The following is an 18,306-nucleotide window of genomic DNA, read 5'->3' on the forward strand; positions in this document are numbered from 1 at the left end:
AACCTGGGAGCAGAGGTTGCAGAGAGCTGAGATGGTACCACTACAGTCCAGCCTGGGTGACAGAGCGAGACTCGGTCTCAAAAACAAAAACAAATAAACAAACAAAAAAATCTAATTATACTTTAAGTTATTCTTACTTTTAAATTTTTTAATTTTAATATTTTGAGACACAGTCTCACTTTGTCACCCAGGCTGGAGTGCAGTTGCACTATTTCAATTCACTGCAACCTCCGCCACCCGGGTTCAAGTGATTCTTGCGCCTCAGCCTTCTGAGTAGCTGGGACTACAGGCGCCCACCACCACACCTGGATAATTTTTGTATTTTTAGCAGAGATGGGGTTTCACCATGTTCGCCTGGCTGGTCTCGAACTCCTGACCTCAGGTGATCCACCCAGCTCGTCCTCCCAAAGTTCTGGGATTACAGGCATCAGCAACCATGCCTGGCCATTTTTTTTTTTTTAATTTTTGTGGGTAGATAGTAGGTGTATATATTTACGGGATACTTTGACACAGGCATGCAATGCATAGTAATCACAGAGTAAAGGGGGTATCCATCCCCTCAAGCATTTATTCTTTGTGTTACAAACAATGCAATTAGGCTCTTTATTTTTAAATTTGAGGCTGGGCACAGTAGCTCACGCATGTAATCCCAGCACTTTGGGTGGCCAAGGCAAGCGTACTGCTTGTGCTCAGGAGTTTGAGACCAGCTTGGGCAATGAGATAAAACCCCGTCTCTACTAAAAATACAAAAAATTAGCCTGGTGTGGTGGCGCACACCTGTGGTCCCAGCTACTCAGGAGGCTGAGGTGGGAGGATTGCTTGAGCCCAGGTGGAGGCTGCCATGAGCTGAGACTTTGCCACTGCACTCCAACCTGGGTGACAGAATGAGATCGTCTCAAAAACAAACAAAAACAAAGTACAATAAATCATTGTTGATTGTAGTCACCCTGTTGTGCTATCAAATACTAGATCTTATTCCTTCTAATTATATTGTTGTATCCATTAGCCATCCCCCCCAACCCCCACTACCCTTTCTAGCCTCTGATAACCATTCTTCAAATCTCTACCTCCATGAATTCAGTTGTTTTAATTTTTTTTTTTTTGAGACGGAGTCTCACTGTGCTACCCAGGCTGGAGTACAGTAGCACGATCTTGGCTCACTGAAACCTCCGCCTCCCTGATTCAAGCAATTCTCCTGCCTCAACCTCCCAAGTAGCTGGGATTACAGGCACCTGCCACCACGCCCGGCTAATTTTTGCATTTTTAGTAGAGACGGGGTTTCGCCATGTTGGCCACGCTGGTCTTGAATTCCTGACCTCGTGATCCACCCCTCTTGGCCTCCCAAAGTGCTGGGATTACAGGCGTGAGCCACTGAGCCTGGTCAATTTTTATTTCTGAAACATTTACTATTAATGTGGTAGGAAAATTACACGGAATATATGTGCATTTCTTATAAAATTAAGTCTTCCAGAACCTGGTTTAACAAAAAACTGAGGCTAAATTCAGGTCTCAAATATAGAAACTTAAACTTTTCTTGAAATCCAATTAAAAATGTAGATCTAAATAAAGTCAGTTTTTTAAGAAAAAAATCACACATTTTAGCTTCAGTCAGATTTCACTTTATTTGTATCCATGACAATATTAACTCTTTAGATTTATAAGATGACAAAACTTGTTAATTACCTGGAAACAATTTATTATTAACTAGGTTAACCCTAAATCCATCAAGAAAAACCACCTAACATATTCAGTGTTAAAAAGAGACATTACGACCAGCCTGACCAATATGGCAAAACCCTATCTCTACTAAAAAATATAGATATTAGCAGGGTATAGTGGCGCATGCCTGTAGTCCCAGCTACTCAGAAGGCTGAGGCACCAGAATCGCTTGAATCTGGGAGGGAGAGGTTGCAGTGAGCTGAGATCATGCCACTGCACTCCTGGGCGATACAGCGAGACTGTCTCAAAAAAAAAAAAAAAAAAAAAAGACAATAATGAGACAGATCGGCACACAGCACACATATGCCCTGAGAAATAAATCAACAGCTCCCAGTAAAATTCCCAATACCCTAGATAGATTTACAAGTACAATCTGGTACTTTCATTTTTTTGAGATGGAGTCTCGCCCTGTTGGCCAGGCTGGAGTGCAATGTGCGATCTTGGCTCACTACAACCTCTGCCTCCCGGGTTCAAGCAATTCCCCTGCCTCAGCCTCCTGAGTAGCTGGGATCACAGGCATGCACCACCACACTCGGCTAATTTTTTTATATCTTTAGTAGCGAAGGGGTTTCACTATGTTGGCCAGGCTGGTCTTGAACTCCTGACCTCATGATCCGCCTGCCTCCACCTCCCAAAGTGCTGGGGATTACAGGTGTGGGCCACCACACCTGACCCTCATCTGGTACTTTCAATGTTGCCTATAAACAGATTTCAGCTGAATCTCAGATGGTAAGGTTAAGATGCACGGAACTGCAATCAATTGCCTGGGGAGTGGGATGGATGGATGGGCAGGAGGGTTGGAAGAGAAGTAATCCCATTAGCATTGAAAATGAAAGACTACCAATTTGGAAAATCGAATGTCTACGATCATTTTCTTCCCTAAAACAGGGAAGACAGTGAATGTGGAAAATCCAATTTTCAGCAATATTCGCAGGACCTAAGGCAACAACCACATGCCTGGGGCAACTACACTTTCCAAATTCTGAATTCCTGAATATTAAAAAAGTTTTCACATGGTAATAATCTTACTTATTTTTTTTTGAGATGAAGTTTCCCTCTTGTTGCCCAGGCTGGAGTGCAATAGTGCAATCTCAGCTCACTGCAACCTCTGCCTCCCGGGTTCAAGTGATTCTCCTGCCTCTGCCTCCCGAATAGCTGCGATTACAGGCATGCACCATCATGCCCAGCTAATTTTGTACTTTTTTTTTTTAGTAGAGATAGGGTTTCTCCATGTTGGTCAGGCTGGTCTCAAACTCCTGACCTCAGGTGATCCTCCTGCCTTGGCCTCCCAAAGTGCTGTGATTATAAGCATAAGCCACCGGGCCAGGCTAATTGTGTCCTTTTTAAAGGAGCAAACAATTTGACTGTTGTGCAAATGAGGCTCACCTGGTCTCAATATGAAGCACCTGCCCTGGGCTGCTGTCTCAGGGCAGGAAAGTGGGGTGGTCAGGAAGGCAGCCAACACTGTTTCTGCTGCCACTGTCACTAAGCCTGGAGTGCCTGTTTTCAACTGCAGTGATCTGGTCCCTAACATTTAGCCTAAACAGTGAGCTGGTAAACAAAGCCCCTGCCAGCAGAGAAAAGGGGCTCTAGAGCTGTTGAAGGATTGGCCAGGCCGGTTCTTTTCTTATCTCTGTTGTTCTCGAGGAAATTCCTCTAAGATGAGCCAAGGTCAGTGACTCATTTTAACTTAAGAGTAACTCTCTGGGGTTCTAACCAGATTCCCAACAGTGCTCTGAGCCCCTGTTTAGTAAGTTCCCAGGGAAGCAGATGAAACTAATTAGGACATGGCCCACCAAAGAACACACAAGCATTTTCCCCGCTGTGTATAGAGACCTCCCCACAACTGGGGCAAAGGCTGTGGAGGAAATCTTTCAAGCACAGAGGGGTCCACGGTCACTGTCCCCACCTTCAGCTCTCTGCCCTGACAACCTCAGCCTGTCTTCACCATGTTTCTTCTCCCCAAGGCACAAATATTTCTTTTTAGCTTATTTTTGTGATGTACCCAACTAACCACGAAGCCAGCCAGGCCTGCCGGGATAGAGGGTATAATCAAATAAACAATCCTCTCAACATCCAGGAAACGGCTGCTGGGCCTTCTGACTTCATGAAATGCCAGGGCCAGCTGTGCTCTTCTACGCTGGGTCCTCTTCGTCCATTGCCACGTCGCTGTTGGTCTTCTTCTTCTGCTCAGCCTCTGGCCCTGCAGGCAGAATGCTGGTGACAGTGTGGAGAAGAGCTTCAATCTGCTCCTCCGTGAGCCGCTCTTCACTCTCTTCCACCATCTGCAGAAGGAAAGAAAATCCTCCAGGGTTACAAATGAAACTCACAGTCCTGGGCAGCCCTGCCCACTGTGCTCACAGTCTCAGCCCGGCCTCCTGGCACACAGATCTCACGGCCTGGGTCCTCGTGAGTCCTCTCCATCTTCCAGATGGAAGGGTGGAGCCAACTCACATCCTGGACTGAGCCAATGCGACTGATCAAAATGGGTCAGTAAAAACTGAGTTGTAGGATAGCATTTTTCTTTAAAGAAAAGGAAAACCCCCGGCCTGGGCAGCATAGAGGAACCCCATCTCTTAAAAAAAAAAAAAATAATAATCAGCCAGGCATGGTGGTGTGTGCCAGTAGTCCCAGCTACTCGGGGGTCTGAAGTAGGAGGATCACTTGAGCCCAGGTTGAGCCAAACACTCCAACCTGGGTGACAGAGCAAGATCAACTCTCAAAAAAAAAAAAAAAAAAAAAAAAAACGATAAAAGTGGTACAACAAGCGACACGCAGAGAGAGAAGTCAATAGGTTGCATATGCATCTCTGAGAAGTTATATGGCACTTTATGTACTTTTATATTTCACAAGCACATCCGTAATTTTTTTTTTTTTTTTTTTTGGGATGGAGTCTTGCTCTGTGCCAGGCTGGAGTGCAGTGGCGCGATCTTGGCTCACTGCAACCTCCGCCTCTCGGGTTCCAGCAATTCTCCAGCCTCAGTCTTCCCAGTAGCTGGGACTACAGGCGTGAGCCACCACGCCCAGTTAACTGTTTGTATTTTTAGTAGAGACGGGGTTTCACCATGTTGGCCAGGATGGTCTCAATATCTTGACCTCGTGATCCACCCGCCTTGGCCTCCCAAAATGCTGGGATTACAGTGTGAGCCACCGTGCCCGGCACACAGCTGTAATTTAATGAACATCAACATAGTTGATGATGCCCACTGTGTGCCAAATGGTTTGGAGCCTTCTTTTTTTTTTTTTTTGAGACAGAGTCTCGCTTTGTCGCCCAGGCTGGAGTGCAGTGGCTGGATCTCAGCTCACTGCAAGCTCCGCCTCCCGGGTTCACACCATTCTCCTGCCTCAGCCTCTGGAATAGCTGGGACTACAAGCGTCCGCCGCCACGCCCGGCTAATTTTTTATATTTTTTTAGTAGAGACGGGGTTTCACTGTGTTAGCCAGGATGGTCTCGATCTCCTGACCTCGTGATCCGCCCGTCTCGGCCTCCCAAAGTGCTGGGATTACAGGCTTGAGCCACCGCGCCCGGCTGGAGCCTTCTTCTAATCCTCACTCCCACTAGCAACAGCCCTGCGGGGAGGCCTCCCGTGTGCCTGGAGCTGCATCTTGCACTTCCCGTCCAGCATTTCCTTTCATCCTCTCAGCAATGCTGCCAAGAGGTAGAACTGGAATCCCCAGCCAGGCCTGCCCAGTCTAAAACCCACAGTCTCCCACACTCCACACCACACTGCCCATCAAAGGTCCACGCAAAACCTGGTTTCTGATGTGGTCCCAGAAATCTGAATCTAGAGATGATACCCACAGCCTAAGCCCCTAATTCTAAGCAGAATTAGGTCGTCAGCTGCCTTTTTAAAAGCAGCATGCAGGCAGTCAAGTTACTTAACCCTGTTTGCTTGGTGGCATCAACCATCGATCACAAACACCTTTCTCAGCTCAAGGTGGCCAGGTCCTATTCCACAGCATTCCCCACAGCAATCTCTGAAATTCGGCAAATGGAACCACAGGGAGTTCCAGAAAGAAATCCTGGCAGACTGAAGTAAAACAAGGTAATAGGACAGGTCTGCAATCCTGGAGAGGATCCCAGTCTGACCACCTCACTTTACAGACAACAGCACAGTTCAGGAAGTCATGTGACATGCCCAAGGTCACACCACGAACTCCTGGCAAAACCCTGGTCTCTCCACTCACTTCAGCCCAAAAGTGTTTCTGCAACTAGATAATAATTCTGGTGTCCCAGGATGGGGCGGGGGGATCCTGAGCGAATCAATGGGGACTACTCCCTATGACGCTGTGAAATAAAATGACCATTTTCTAAAGATTCCATAGCTCAGGAAAATGTAAATTCTCTTGGGAGAAAGAAACAATCTTCAACCCCCGCCCCCCCTTTTTTTTTTGAGACAGTTTAACTCTTGTTGCCCAGGCTGGAGTGCAATGGGGTGATCTCGGCTCCATAGTAGCTGGAATTACAGGCATGCACCACCACGCCCGGATAGTTTTGTATTTTTAGTAGAGACAGGGTTTCTCCATGTTGGTTAGTCTGGTCTTGAACTCCCGACCTCAGGCGATCCACTAGCCTCGGCCTCCCAAAGTGCTGGGATTATAGGAGTTAGACACCATGCCCGGCCAAAAAGCCATGTTTAAAATTAGACATGCAAAGTTACAGTCTATAAAAAGCAGTAATCTAACATGTACTGCCCCCAAAGAATAAAGCAGAGAAAGGAGGAAAATAGCCAAGATTTGGTTATTTAATCCAGAGAAAAGATGATCTCCGTTTGAGGAAAGAATGTGCAGAAAAAAACTTTGCTAAATTCACTAACAGCCGAACCTTTTATCAACATCCAATCCTCAGGGTTAATTATAGTCAGGACCTTTTGTTTTTCAACCTAAGGTTCCCAGTCACAGGAAGAAACCCTACACTGCATTAAACTAAATGAAATATAAACAAAAAGAAACTTTCAGAAATAAAACACTAGCACCTCTTGGATCACTAGCGTCAATGACAATGCCTACATTATCCCTCACCCCCGCCTTTTCTTTTCCCAAAGAGAGTGGGTCTTACTCTGTCACTCAGGCTGTAGCATACTGGCGCAATCGTCACTGCAGCCTCAAACTCCTGGGCTCAAGCAATCCTCCTGCCTCAGCCTCCTGAGTAGCTGGGACTATAGCTATGTGGCACCATGTCCAGCTAATTATTTTTTATTATTTTTTGTAGAGATGGGGTTGCCCAGGCTGGTCTTGAACTCCTGGGCTCAAGCGATCCTCCCACATTAGCCTGCCAAAGTGCTGGGATTACAGGCATGAATCACTGTGCCTGACCCTTCACCTTTTCTTTCCAACAGAGGAGAAACATTCCAAGAGTAAAGTTCAAAGCACCATCTCAAGGTTCTCAGATACCAATCATTTCAGGTAGTTCAGAACATAAGGACAAATAAACGTAAAAGTCTGAAGTATCGACAGCTGAGTTAACACAAATGATAAACTTTCATCATCTCAGTCCCAGGAGCATCAAACTGGGTTGCTGATCTCCAAAAATGGCAACTCGAAGTTGCCAAACCTAATGTCCTACTTTCCTCAAAATGAGTCAAAGATCTGAGAGCAACAACGTACACTATTAAATATTTGATCCAGAACAGTTAACTAAACCTGGCTTTCTAAATTTCAATTTTCTCTAATGTAAAATGAAAGTAACGCCTACAGCAAGGACAAAAGGAGAACATATGTAACAGTGTTTTACAAGCAATAACACTCTATATGAGTCCAGACTTCATAATCACGAAATTACTAACAGGCCTAGATGGCAGTGCTGTTCAGGACAGTGGCCTGTGAGGTCACAGGATTCACTGACCTTAGCCCAGAGGGCTCACAAATCATTCCAAGTCAATACACAACTGGGCACGACAAGTCCTAAGCCGGGTGGCCACCTCATTTCCTCACTGAGCCTCTGAGTCAGCAGGCAGTCATCAGAGGGCCACGGCAAATCACGGCTCAGGCGTAACTGAAGAGGTGAGGTTTCAGCCTCCAAAAGACACCTGGCTCCCAAGTGAATGGTAATAAATGTCGGACACTGGGACTGTTTTCTGGACCCAGGGAGAAAAAATGGCTCTAGTGTTGATATAGGGAACTTCTCACTCAAGTCCTTTGCGCTTTCCACTGTAAGTGAAACCTTTATTTCTTTTTGTTTTCTTGAGATGGAGTTTCGCTCTTGTCACCCAGGTTGGAGCACAGTAGCGCAATCTCGGCTCACTACAACTGCCACCTCCCAGGTTCAAGCGATTCTCTGCCTCAGCCTCCCGAGTAGCTGGGATTACAGGCTCATGCCACCACACCCAGTTCATTTTTGTGTATTTAGTAGAGACGGGGCCATGTTGGCCAAGCTGGTCACAAACTCCTGACCTCAGGTGATCCACCCACCTCGGCCTCCCAAAGTACTGGGATTACAGGTGTGAGCCACTGTGCCTGGCCATTTGCTTTTTTTTTTTTTAAAGACAGGGTCTTGCTCGGTCACCCAGGCTGGAGTACAGTGGCACTATCATAGCTAATTGCAGCCTTCAAATTCTGGGCTCAAGCAATCCTCTCACCTTAGTCTCCTGAATAGCTGGGACCACAGGTGTGCGCCACCACACCTGGCTAATTTTTTTTAACTTTTCGTAGAGATGGGGCCTTACTATGTTGCCCAGGCTGGTTTTGAATTCCTGGTCTCAAGCAATGCTCCCACCTTGGCCTCCCAAAGTGCTGGGATCACAGGCGTGAGCCACCATGTTCAGTCAAAGCTTTCATTTCTTATTCACTCTCTGGTGAGAAGAGATACTGCTACAAACCTTGGTAAACAATTTGCTACCTTTTGTAGCCAAATTCCAGAGTGGGAAGAATCTGGGTTTAAAATGGTTCAACTGCTGAGAAACAGCAGTTTCTACCAAGGCCTACATACTTTGTAGAAAGGAGAAGGAAACCATCTTAGGAGATGTCACACACATCTTTCGTCTTATCAAGCACGAGTACCTAGCTTGGAGGAGCAAAGTAAAGCTTCTGAATCAGAAGGTCTCAATCAGCCACTCACCAGCCCTCTGGGCTAAAATGGAGAGGACACTTGCCCCCTTCCAAGACTGTGGGGAGGGCATTCAAAGTGACAGACAATCACAGGAGCCAGGACCAAGGTCTGGCACACCCCACGCACTCTCTTTTTTTTGAGATGGAGTCTCACTCTGTCACCCAGGCTGGAGTACAGTGGTGCGATCTCAGCTCACTGCAACCTTGGCCTCCCGGGTTCAAGTGATTCTGCCTCAGTCTCCCGAGTAGCTGGGATTACAGGTGTGTGCCACCATGCCCAGCTAATTTTTGTACTTTTAGTAGAGATGGGGTTTCACCACTTGAGCCAGGCTGGTTTTGAACTCCCGACCTCAGGTGACCCACCCACCTTGGCCTCCCAAAGTGCTGGCATTACAGGCATGAGCCACTGCGCCCAGCCCACCCCAGGCATTCTCAATAGCAGCGAATTTTCCCCCAAGTAATGATAGCACTTTCCACAGGCTCTGGCTGAGGTCACGCTAATCCTCATCTCTTCTCTCTGCCTGTCATTAAGCCATGGGTAACATATGTTGCTGATTAAAGCTGGAGGAGACATGACATGTGATCTTTAACCCAGAGGGACAGGGATTCGTTTCTTGCTGTTCTGTTTGTTTTTTCTCTCCTCTAAGCTCTAAGTTGAAACTCCAACACAGCGTAAAGCATGAAAATAATCAGGACACATGAGAAAGGGGTTTCTATTTAGGCTACAGGCGGGTTCCCAGAGAAAGGCACCCTTCATGGAAGGAACTGTTCTAATTTAATTTTGGGTACATTCTGAAGGACAAAAACAATCCTAGAAAGACAATGAACAGCTTTTTTTTTTTTTTTTTTTAACTGGCAGTTGGATGGCCTGCTTGACACTTGTCACGTACCGATGCTCTCTGCCCTGTAATAAGAAGGCAGTGGCCACAACGTGCCCAGTGGTGGCCTGGGTATCTCCCTGGATCATTTCCCAGGCCCAATACCCCATCGCAGGCCCTCTACTCTGGCTGCCTCCTCCTGTTCCAAAGCCTATGCTCTCAGTGCAAAGCAGACTCCGCAAGTGATGAGGCTGCACTAAATAAATGGTTTCATGCAGGGAAACGGGATCACATTCATCATTTTAGATGTGATCTCTGACGGTGATGTGGGAGATGGACTTGGGGAGCCAGGGAGAATGGGGAGGGGACAACCACAAGAGCCGTGTAGAGACATAATGCAGAAATCAACGCAGTACAGGAGGGAGAGAAGCAAGAACAGAAGACAAAAGCAACAGAACTTGGGGACTCTGTGACTATGAGATGAAAGGAAGAGAATGGCTTGCAGGTTTCCAGCATGGGAGGCTAGGCCAGGAGATGAGCAAGGAAGGGAGCCGGTGGGACAGCGCACACATGCTCCCCTCACCCAGAAGGAGAGGAAGCAAGAGTGGGGTGAAGGGTGGGCGTGGGGGCAGAGAATGTTCACCAGAGACATGCTGAGTTTCATGTTTTTATGCAACATCTGGTTGGCAACAACTCCTACAGGGAAGCAACGGCCAGAATGGCCTGGACATCAGGGGAGACAGACAGCCGCCAAGTCATCAGCCGAAATCCTAGGGGAGGAATGAAATCTCCTCCAGTGTTTTACGGTCCCTAAGTCCACATTAACTAGGATCAAACTGGCAAGGTCTCCTTTTCCTTAAAAAATGGGGTGGTTGGGCAGCTTCTTCAAAAAAAAACAACAGTTCCTAGCTTGTCCACCACAGCCTTTCTACATCTCAGACCCACAGCAGCCTCCCCAGCGCAGGCGCCCTTGGCTCACCAGCTGGATCTCCACGGCGGTCACAGGCCGGTGGTTCAGCAGCTGGAGCTTCTCAGCTCTGTGGAGGGAAAGTACAGCGTTGAGAACTCGCATAGCCCTAAGTCCTGAGTCCTGACTGAGCTGCACAGAGAATACTTTGTCAGATAAAAAATGGGAAAACCACTGGAGTGTGGCTCTCAGTTCCTTCAACTGTAAACCGAGAGAATGGGAATAGGAGCGTGTGTGTGAGTGGCTCCCAGCTCAGGGTACGAATGGGTATCAGAGGTGTGATTGTAGGAAACAAAGCAGCAGTGCATGTACCATTTTAAAAACAGGAGGGTCATTTTCTTTTTCCTTTTTTTTTTTGAGATGGAGTTTCGCTCTTATTGCCCAGGCTGGTTTGCAGTGGCACGATCTTGACTCACTGTAGCCTCCACTTCCAGGGTTCAGGCGATTCTCCTGCCTCAGCCTCCCAAGTAACTGGGATCACAGGTGCCCACAACCATGCCCAGTTAATTTTTTGTATGTTTTTAGTAGAGACGGGGTTTCATCATGTTGGCCAGGCTGGTCTCGAACTCCCGATCTCAAGTGATCCACTCACCTTGACCTCCCAAAGTGGTAGGATTATAGGCATGAGCCACCGCGCCCGGCCCAGGATGGTAATTTCTATCTGGAATATGTGAAGAAAATAATGCTTTCTTCATCCAAATTACAGAAAGTACCAACTAACAAAATCACCTTGGGCCAGGTGTGGTGGCTCATGCCTATAATCCCAGCACTTTGGGAGGCCAAGTGGGAGGATCCCTTGAGGCCAGGCATTCCCGATCAACCTGGGCAACATTAAAAGACCTTACCAAAAAATTAAAATAAATTAGCTGGGCATGGTGGGTTGTGCCTGTAGTCCCAGCTACCTGCAGTCCCAGCTACGGAAGGCAGAGGACAAGGGGGTGAGGCAGGAGGATCGCTTTAGCCTGTACTCCAGCCTGGGTCCCAGAGCCACACCCTATCTCTAAAACTAAAAAATTAAAACACACAAAATCATCTTGTGTGGTCATCTCTTAGAAATGGGTGAATTCCTTTTTGAGATTAATATTTCCCAGATTTGACCTATTATCTTAGTAAAGAGGGACTAAAAGAGGTGGGAGTTGGCCGGGCGCGGTGGCTCAAGCCTGTAATCCCAGCACTTTGGGAGGCTGAGACGGGTGGATCACAAGGTCAGGAGATGGAGACCATCCTGGCTAACACGGTGAAACCCCGTCTCTACTAAAAAATACAAAAAACTAGCCGGGCGAGGTGGCGGGTGCCTGTAGTCCCAGCTACTCAGGAGGCTGAGGCAGGAGAATGGCATGAACCCGGAAAGTGGAGCTTGCAGTGAGCTGAGATCCTGCCACTGCACTCCAGCCTGGGCGACAGAGTGAGACCCCGTCTAAAAAAAAAAAAAAAAAGAGGTGGGAGTTAATACACAGAAATACAAGGTACAATCCCTCTGCCCTGAAAGCACTTAACCCAGCTGGAGAAAGAAGGCAAATACATGCAAATTTTCACAACAAAAGATCTGAGTGACAGTTAGATATAGTGATCATCTGCCTCAAAGACAGACACAGCTCATTGCTGAAAGGGGGGCTGAATCGTGTGGACGCTGAAAGACTACAGAACTTCGAGGAGATCAAACAACTGCAATGACCACCCCCGTGCAGGTGACAACTTCTATATTTCTCTCTCAATTTGACTCTGGGGCTGCAGATCCATCTTTCCAATCAGCTCAGTAAGTATTTATTGCGTTAAAGACCTTCTGGAGTGAAAACATGAAGAAGCCACGACTCCTGCAGCCATGTGTTGGGGGAAGCAGAACAACTACCCACTCTCCCTGAGCCTCAGTTTCCTCATCTATGAAATAGGAACGATAACAGTACTTACTATCTTATGAGAGGATGAAGAGGGATGATCTTCCCAGAGGCCACCGCTACCATTTATTGCTTGTTTTCCATGTGGAAGTACATTGAATCCTCAGATTTCACTGACACTGAGATAGTAATTAACTTGTCCACAGTTACAAAGCTAGTAAATGGCAGAAAAGCTCCTGTTCTTGGCCATCTGCTTCTAGTGTACATGTGATAATGGATGGAAAGTGTCATAATGCAATCTGTCCCACAATAATTTCTCCATAAATGGCAGTCATTGTTAGGACAGCTCTAGTCAAGTTCTACTGCTTGTAATCCCCCAAACATTTACTCTAGACTCAAGAAGGGAGACTCCACAGAGATGACACTTGCACTAGACCCTGATGGCTTTTCAACACAAAAGGGATGGGAGGGACAGCCAGCCAGGGCAGGAACAACACAAGGACATGCCCACAGGAAAGAAAGCTCCCGGAGTTTTAGGAAACAGCTAAAGAGGGGTGAGACATGGGGTGAAAGAGTCATTTGGGATAAGATCAAAAAGGGCTCTATCAAGAAGCTGGGTGTGACTTGATCAGTACAGGAGAGCAACCAAGGAAGAGGGGCATGCTCTGGCTGGTGCTGCCAGCGATTCTGGAAGACCCACAAAAAATGGAGGTAGACAGTGAAGTTATAAAGTTGGCCAGCAGCAACAGGCATGCCAGTAAGCACATGTGAAATGCTTCCCGTCACCCTTAGGTAAAGGCAACAGTACTTTACAACTGCCTAGATTGGGTGGGGTGGGGGAGGAGGAGTGAGGGAATAGAGAGAGTCAAGGTTAGGTTGTTTAGAAAAAAATACATTATTTAAAATGAAATTTGAGTTTATAGTACCTTTATAACTCTGAAGAGGCTTCTGTCAAAAAGTGTGTCTAGTTTGGTCTAGAACTAAAGGAAAAAAACTAGCACTAGCTTTATTTGCAAGGAGTTACATGAAACTATGGAGTGGATATTATGCTCCAGAGACCAACTGTGGAGCGAGTGAACCAGGACAGAACACCATAAAGCGCCTCCATTTAAGGGGCCAGAAGCCAGACGCGGTGGCTCACATCTGTAATCCCAACACTTTGGGAGGCTAAAGTAGGAGGATCACTTGAGGCTACGAGTTCAAAAACAGCCTGGGCAACAAACTGAGACTCTGTCTCTACAAAAAATAAAAATAAAACAATTAGTCAAGCATGGTGGCATACACCTGTAGTCCTAGCCACTCGGGAGGCTGACGCAGGATTGCTTGAGCCCAGGAGTCTGAGGCTGCAGTGAGCTATGATCACACCACTGCACTCCAGCCTGGGCGACAGAGCGAGAAAGACAGGTAGACTGTGTCAATGTAGAAGTCACTGGATTTGCCAACCAAGAGGTCATCAGTGGCCTGTGCAGTTCAGTGGAATGACAGCTGTGCTGACAACTGGACTCTCGGGACTGAGGAATGACTGTGGAGGAAACAGCCTCTTGATAACACAGAAGTAAAAAAGCAACTCCAGCCGAAGTAGGGAGGGTCTGGAAGGAAAGTAGAGAATGGCCACCAGCTGGGGAGACAAACATGTGGAGAGGCTGAAATTCCAGGAGGGAAGAGTAAAGACCCTCAGAAACTGCTGCCCAAACCTCCAGCAAAGGGTCTCATGTTCCACCGAGACCATGGTGAGGGGAAAGCAGCAGCCAATTGGAAAGGAGATGAGTTCCCATCTGAGAGGTCTCCACGTGAAGAGGGAGAAGAGGGACTGCAAGGACTAAAAGCTGCAGGGGATCTGGTAATGAGATGACCAGAATTAAGATCAGCAACGACATTCACAACCGCTCCCTGAAAAACTCCAGCTCGAGGTCGAACCACCAAGCAAGTTCCCTGTCCTACATCCCAGGAGCTGAGCACTGCTGTGGTCACGGCAGGCCCCCACACACTGCACACTCCAGTCTGGGGTATTGGGGCAGTTAAGGGGGTTGGGACACAAACATTCCCCACTGGCTTCAGAACCAAGCCTCTTTCATTGTGTCTACTTTCTCCCCTTGCTTCTCAACTCCCCACACCCTAGCTCTTGCCCCAGTGATCACCAAAACTGTTCTTGCTTCAAGGGCCTGGTGTCCTCCACACATAGTGGCTGCTCCTCGGTCCTACTCCATCCTGTTGGTGACATGTGACACTGTTGATCATTCCCTCCTTGAAACTGCCTGCCTTCAGGGCTTCCATGACACCTTTCTCAATTCTTTTCTGATCCTTCCAACTCTCCCTTCTTCATCTCCTGGATTTTCTCTTCTTCAGCAAGGTTTAGGCACTCTCATGGTGCTGACTTTCATCCTCTGACCCTCCTACTGACGTCTTCACCCAGGCCTCACAATCTCAGCTACCACTACAGGCTGTAACCAAGAAGTCCGTGCTTTCTGGAGACAGAGAGAGGAAAAGGACCAGATAGTAGCAGACCAGAGGCGGGGACGGGCAGTGGGGTGGGCGAGGCAGGGGGAAGTGCACGTGGTTAATGACTATGAAAAAATAGAAAGAATCAATAAGATCCAGTATTTGATAGTCCAACAGGGTGATTAGAGTCAACAATAATTTAATTGTACATTTAAAAATAACTACAAGAGTATAACTGGATGTGGTTGTGCTAACAAATATAACAAGGGCTGCAAGTTCCCAGAGGAGGAGCCAGGCCCAGCCGCAGTGAAGAAGCCTGCCGCTCCCTCTACTGGCTGTTGGACAACAACACTGCCTGTAGCGTTTGCTCTTGGCAGAGTCATGGAACCAAGCGATTAATCAAAGGGTTGAAGTTAAAAGGTTTAGAAAGTCTTTTTAAAAGATTTTTTAAAATCCTCGATTTTAGGATCACTAATGGAAAAAAGGGAATTAAAATTAATCTTTCTTGAATTCTACAGTCTGCTTTAAATTTATATAGATCATGGCCAATCATGAATCGGCTTGCAAGACAATGCCTATATATTTGTAGGTTTTTTGAACAGTATTTGTCCATACTTATAGTAGAAAAGATGTTAGACTTAGGAAGCAATACATCAGCCCAGACAAAGAGCTGAAAAGAGGCCTTACAAATCAACTGTTAGCACTGCTGCTACAGGAGAAGATGAAGGAAGCCCACAAAAGCTTTTCTCTCTCCACAGATTACAATGAAAAACTTCCAGACAGCTGGGCGCGGCGACTCATGCCTGTAATCGCAGCACTTTGGGAGGCTGAGGTGGCGGATCACCTGAGGTCAGGAGTTGGAGACCAGCCTGGCCAACATGGAGAAACCTTGTCTCTACTAAAAATACAAAATTAGCCGGGCGTGGTGGCATGCGCCTGTAATCCCAGCTACTCAGGAGGCCGAGACAGGAGAATTGCTTGAACCCAGGAGGCAGCAGTTGCAGTGAGCCGAGACTGTGCCACTGCACTCCATCCAGCCTGGGTGACAAGAGTGAGACTCTATCACAAAAAAAAAAAAGAATCCCCAGACAAAAAACACAAAAATACCTGAGGACTCTGAAAAGCAAACAAAAGCAGGTGTTCTGGGAGGGAAACAAAACCTGAGAACCATCTGGAGTGGAGGATGGATGTGAGTTTCTTGGGGTTTTTTCCCCCTCTTTTGTCTCAGGGCCTCAATCCTGGTGCAGCTGTGGTGGCCCCACAGGCAGCTCCAACTCCAGGAGAAATCCAATCTTTCCGGCCAGGAGACTGAGAAAGGCTGGAGACCCAGGAGGAGCTCACAACTCAAGGGCAGCCCCCCAGGCAGGGACCAGCAGCAGGCGTAGCCTGGAAGCCCTCGCTGTCCACAGTGCCGAAGAGTCCTTTTTCCTTTTCCCTTTTCTACTTTCCCTGCTGTGCTCCAAGGACAGCTCTAGTAACAACCATACACAAGCCGGCAGGCAAACCTTTGAGAGACAATCGGAACTTGTGGCTAGAGGACCCAAAGAGGGGTATCATGTGGGCCAAAGAGTAGGGAAGTTCCAGAGAGAAGAGCTACAGAAGGGGACTCCTCCAAATTTGAATATCAATCAACACAAACTCTAGATTCACCTGAGCTATTTATGTGCAGAACAGCACCAAAACAGCAAGCATGGAGCAGACCCAGAAGAGCAAAGACCCCGAATGAGAAGGGAGAGAGTTACGCCACCAGTCCAGCCCCATATGCAAACACCCAGAGTGGCAGGGCAACGGTTTCAAAACCAAATAACACTGAAATCCTTGCCCCGGAAGGCAAGACTGACTTGAAGTCTGAACCTAATTGGATTGACAGCCTCCTAAAACACAAACCAGAGTTTAACAGGACCCAGAGTCTAAACAATATAATACTCAAATGCCCAGGATACAATCTACAATTACCCAGACCAGGAAAATATGACTCATTCTCCAGGGAAAAGATAATCAACAGGTGCCAAGCCCATGATACCCCAGATGTTAAAATTATCAAGATTCTAACTATTGTAACAACTGGGGGAAAAGGTAAACATTCCTGAAATGAATGGAATAATACAAGTTCTCAGAAAAGAGCAGAGTTATAACAACCAAATGGAAACTTTAGAACTGAAAAATACCCGAAATGAAAAATTCACTGGTAGGCTTGATAACGGAAGATGCCAGAACAATCTGTGCATATACAAACAGATCAACAGAAATCATCTCATTAGACTTTGAGGCTGCAGTGAGCCTGATGGCGCCACCGCACTTCAGCTTGGGCAACAGAGTGAAACCCTGTCTCTCTTAAAAAAAGAGACAGGAAAAAAAAAGAGAAATTACTCCATTAGAACTACAATTTTTTAGAAAAGGAACAGAGCCTCAAAGATCTGTACAGCAGTATCAGAGGTTTACCAGTTGTATTTTTGGAAGTTGAAGAAAAGGAGGAGAAAGAGATTGGGACAGAAAAAATATTTCAAAAATAGGTGAAAACTTCACAAATGTAGTAAGAAACATAAATCTACATAATCAAGAAGCTCAGCAAAGACAAACTGGGGAAAAAAAGCTGAAACATATCATTATCAAATTATTGAAGACCAAAGACTTAAAGAATCTTTTTTAAATTTAATTTTAATTTTTTTTTTTTTTGAGATGGAGTCTCACTCTGTCATCCAGGCTGGAGTGCAGTGGTGCGATCTCAGCTCACTGCAAGCTCCGCCTCCCGGGTTCACGCCATTCTCCTGCTTCAGCCTCCCTAGTAGCTGGGACTACGGGCACCCAGCACCACGCCCGGCTCATTTCTTTTTTTGTATTTTTTTAGTAGAGACGGGGTTTCACCGTGTTAGCCAGGATGGTCTCGATCTCCTGACCTTGTGATCCGCCTGCCTCGGCCTCCCAAAGTGCTGGGATTACAGGTGTGAGACACCGCACCGGCCTAAAAAATTTTTTTAGGCTAGTGAAGTGAAGCAGTGAGAGTACAGAGGGGATAAAAAAAAATCTTGAAAGCAGCCAGAGGAAAATGACACATTAGGGTTAGGGTGATAGCAGATTTAAAAAATTTTTTTAATTAATTATTTTTCAAAATATAGAGATAGTCTCACAATGAAGCCCAGGCTGGTCTCAAACTCCTGGCCTCAAGTGATCTTCCTGTCTGAGCCTCCCAAAGGGCTGAGATTACAGGCGTGATCCACTGCATCTAGCCTGATCACAGATTTCTAACCAAAAACTGTGACAGCCAGAAGTCACTGAAATGACATCTTTAAAGTTCTGAAGGAAAAGATCAATCAATCCAGGGAAATTATCCTTCAGGAATGAAAGAAAATAATGACATTCTCGTCCGGGCGTGGTGGCTCAAGCCTGTAATTCCAGCACTTTGGGAGGCCGAGACGGGCGGATCACGAGGTCAGGAGATCGAGACCATCCTGGCTAACACGGTGAAACCCCGTCTCTACTA

The 18,306-nt window shown here is 46.8% G+C and overlaps 1 protein-coding gene across 13 annotated transcripts in view; it reads right to left on the reverse strand.

Moving 5' to 3' along the window:
- Positions 1 to 1,596: 1,596 nt before the first annotated feature.
- The window catches only part of CRCP (CGRP receptor component), a 90,731-nt gene continuing 74,021 nt past the window's right edge, over positions 1,597 to 18,306 (reverse strand). For 11 of the 13 annotated variants that reach the window (XM_011992894.1, XM_011992886.1, XM_011992884.1 and 8 more), the window contains 2 exons: positions 10,564 to 10,621; positions 1,597 to 4,004 (listed from right to left, as the gene is read on the reverse strand). In XM_011992894.1, the coding sequence (XP_011848284.1) occupies positions 3,855 to 4,004; positions 10,564 to 10,621 (208 nt within the window). In that variant the 3' untranslated portion in view covers positions 1,597 to 3,854. The remainder of the gene's footprint in view (positions 4,005 to 10,563; positions 10,622 to 18,306) is intronic. The other 2 variants (XM_011992883.1, XM_011992887.1) reach the window with 1 other exon arrangement.

Source organism: Mandrillus leucophaeus, unplaced genomic scaffold (assembly GCF_000951045.1).
Source record: "Mandrillus leucophaeus isolate KB7577 unplaced genomic scaffold, Mleu.le_1.0 Scaffold42, whole genome shotgun sequence".
Taxonomy (NCBI): Eukaryota; Metazoa; Chordata; class Mammalia; order Primates; family Cercopithecidae; genus Mandrillus; species Mandrillus leucophaeus.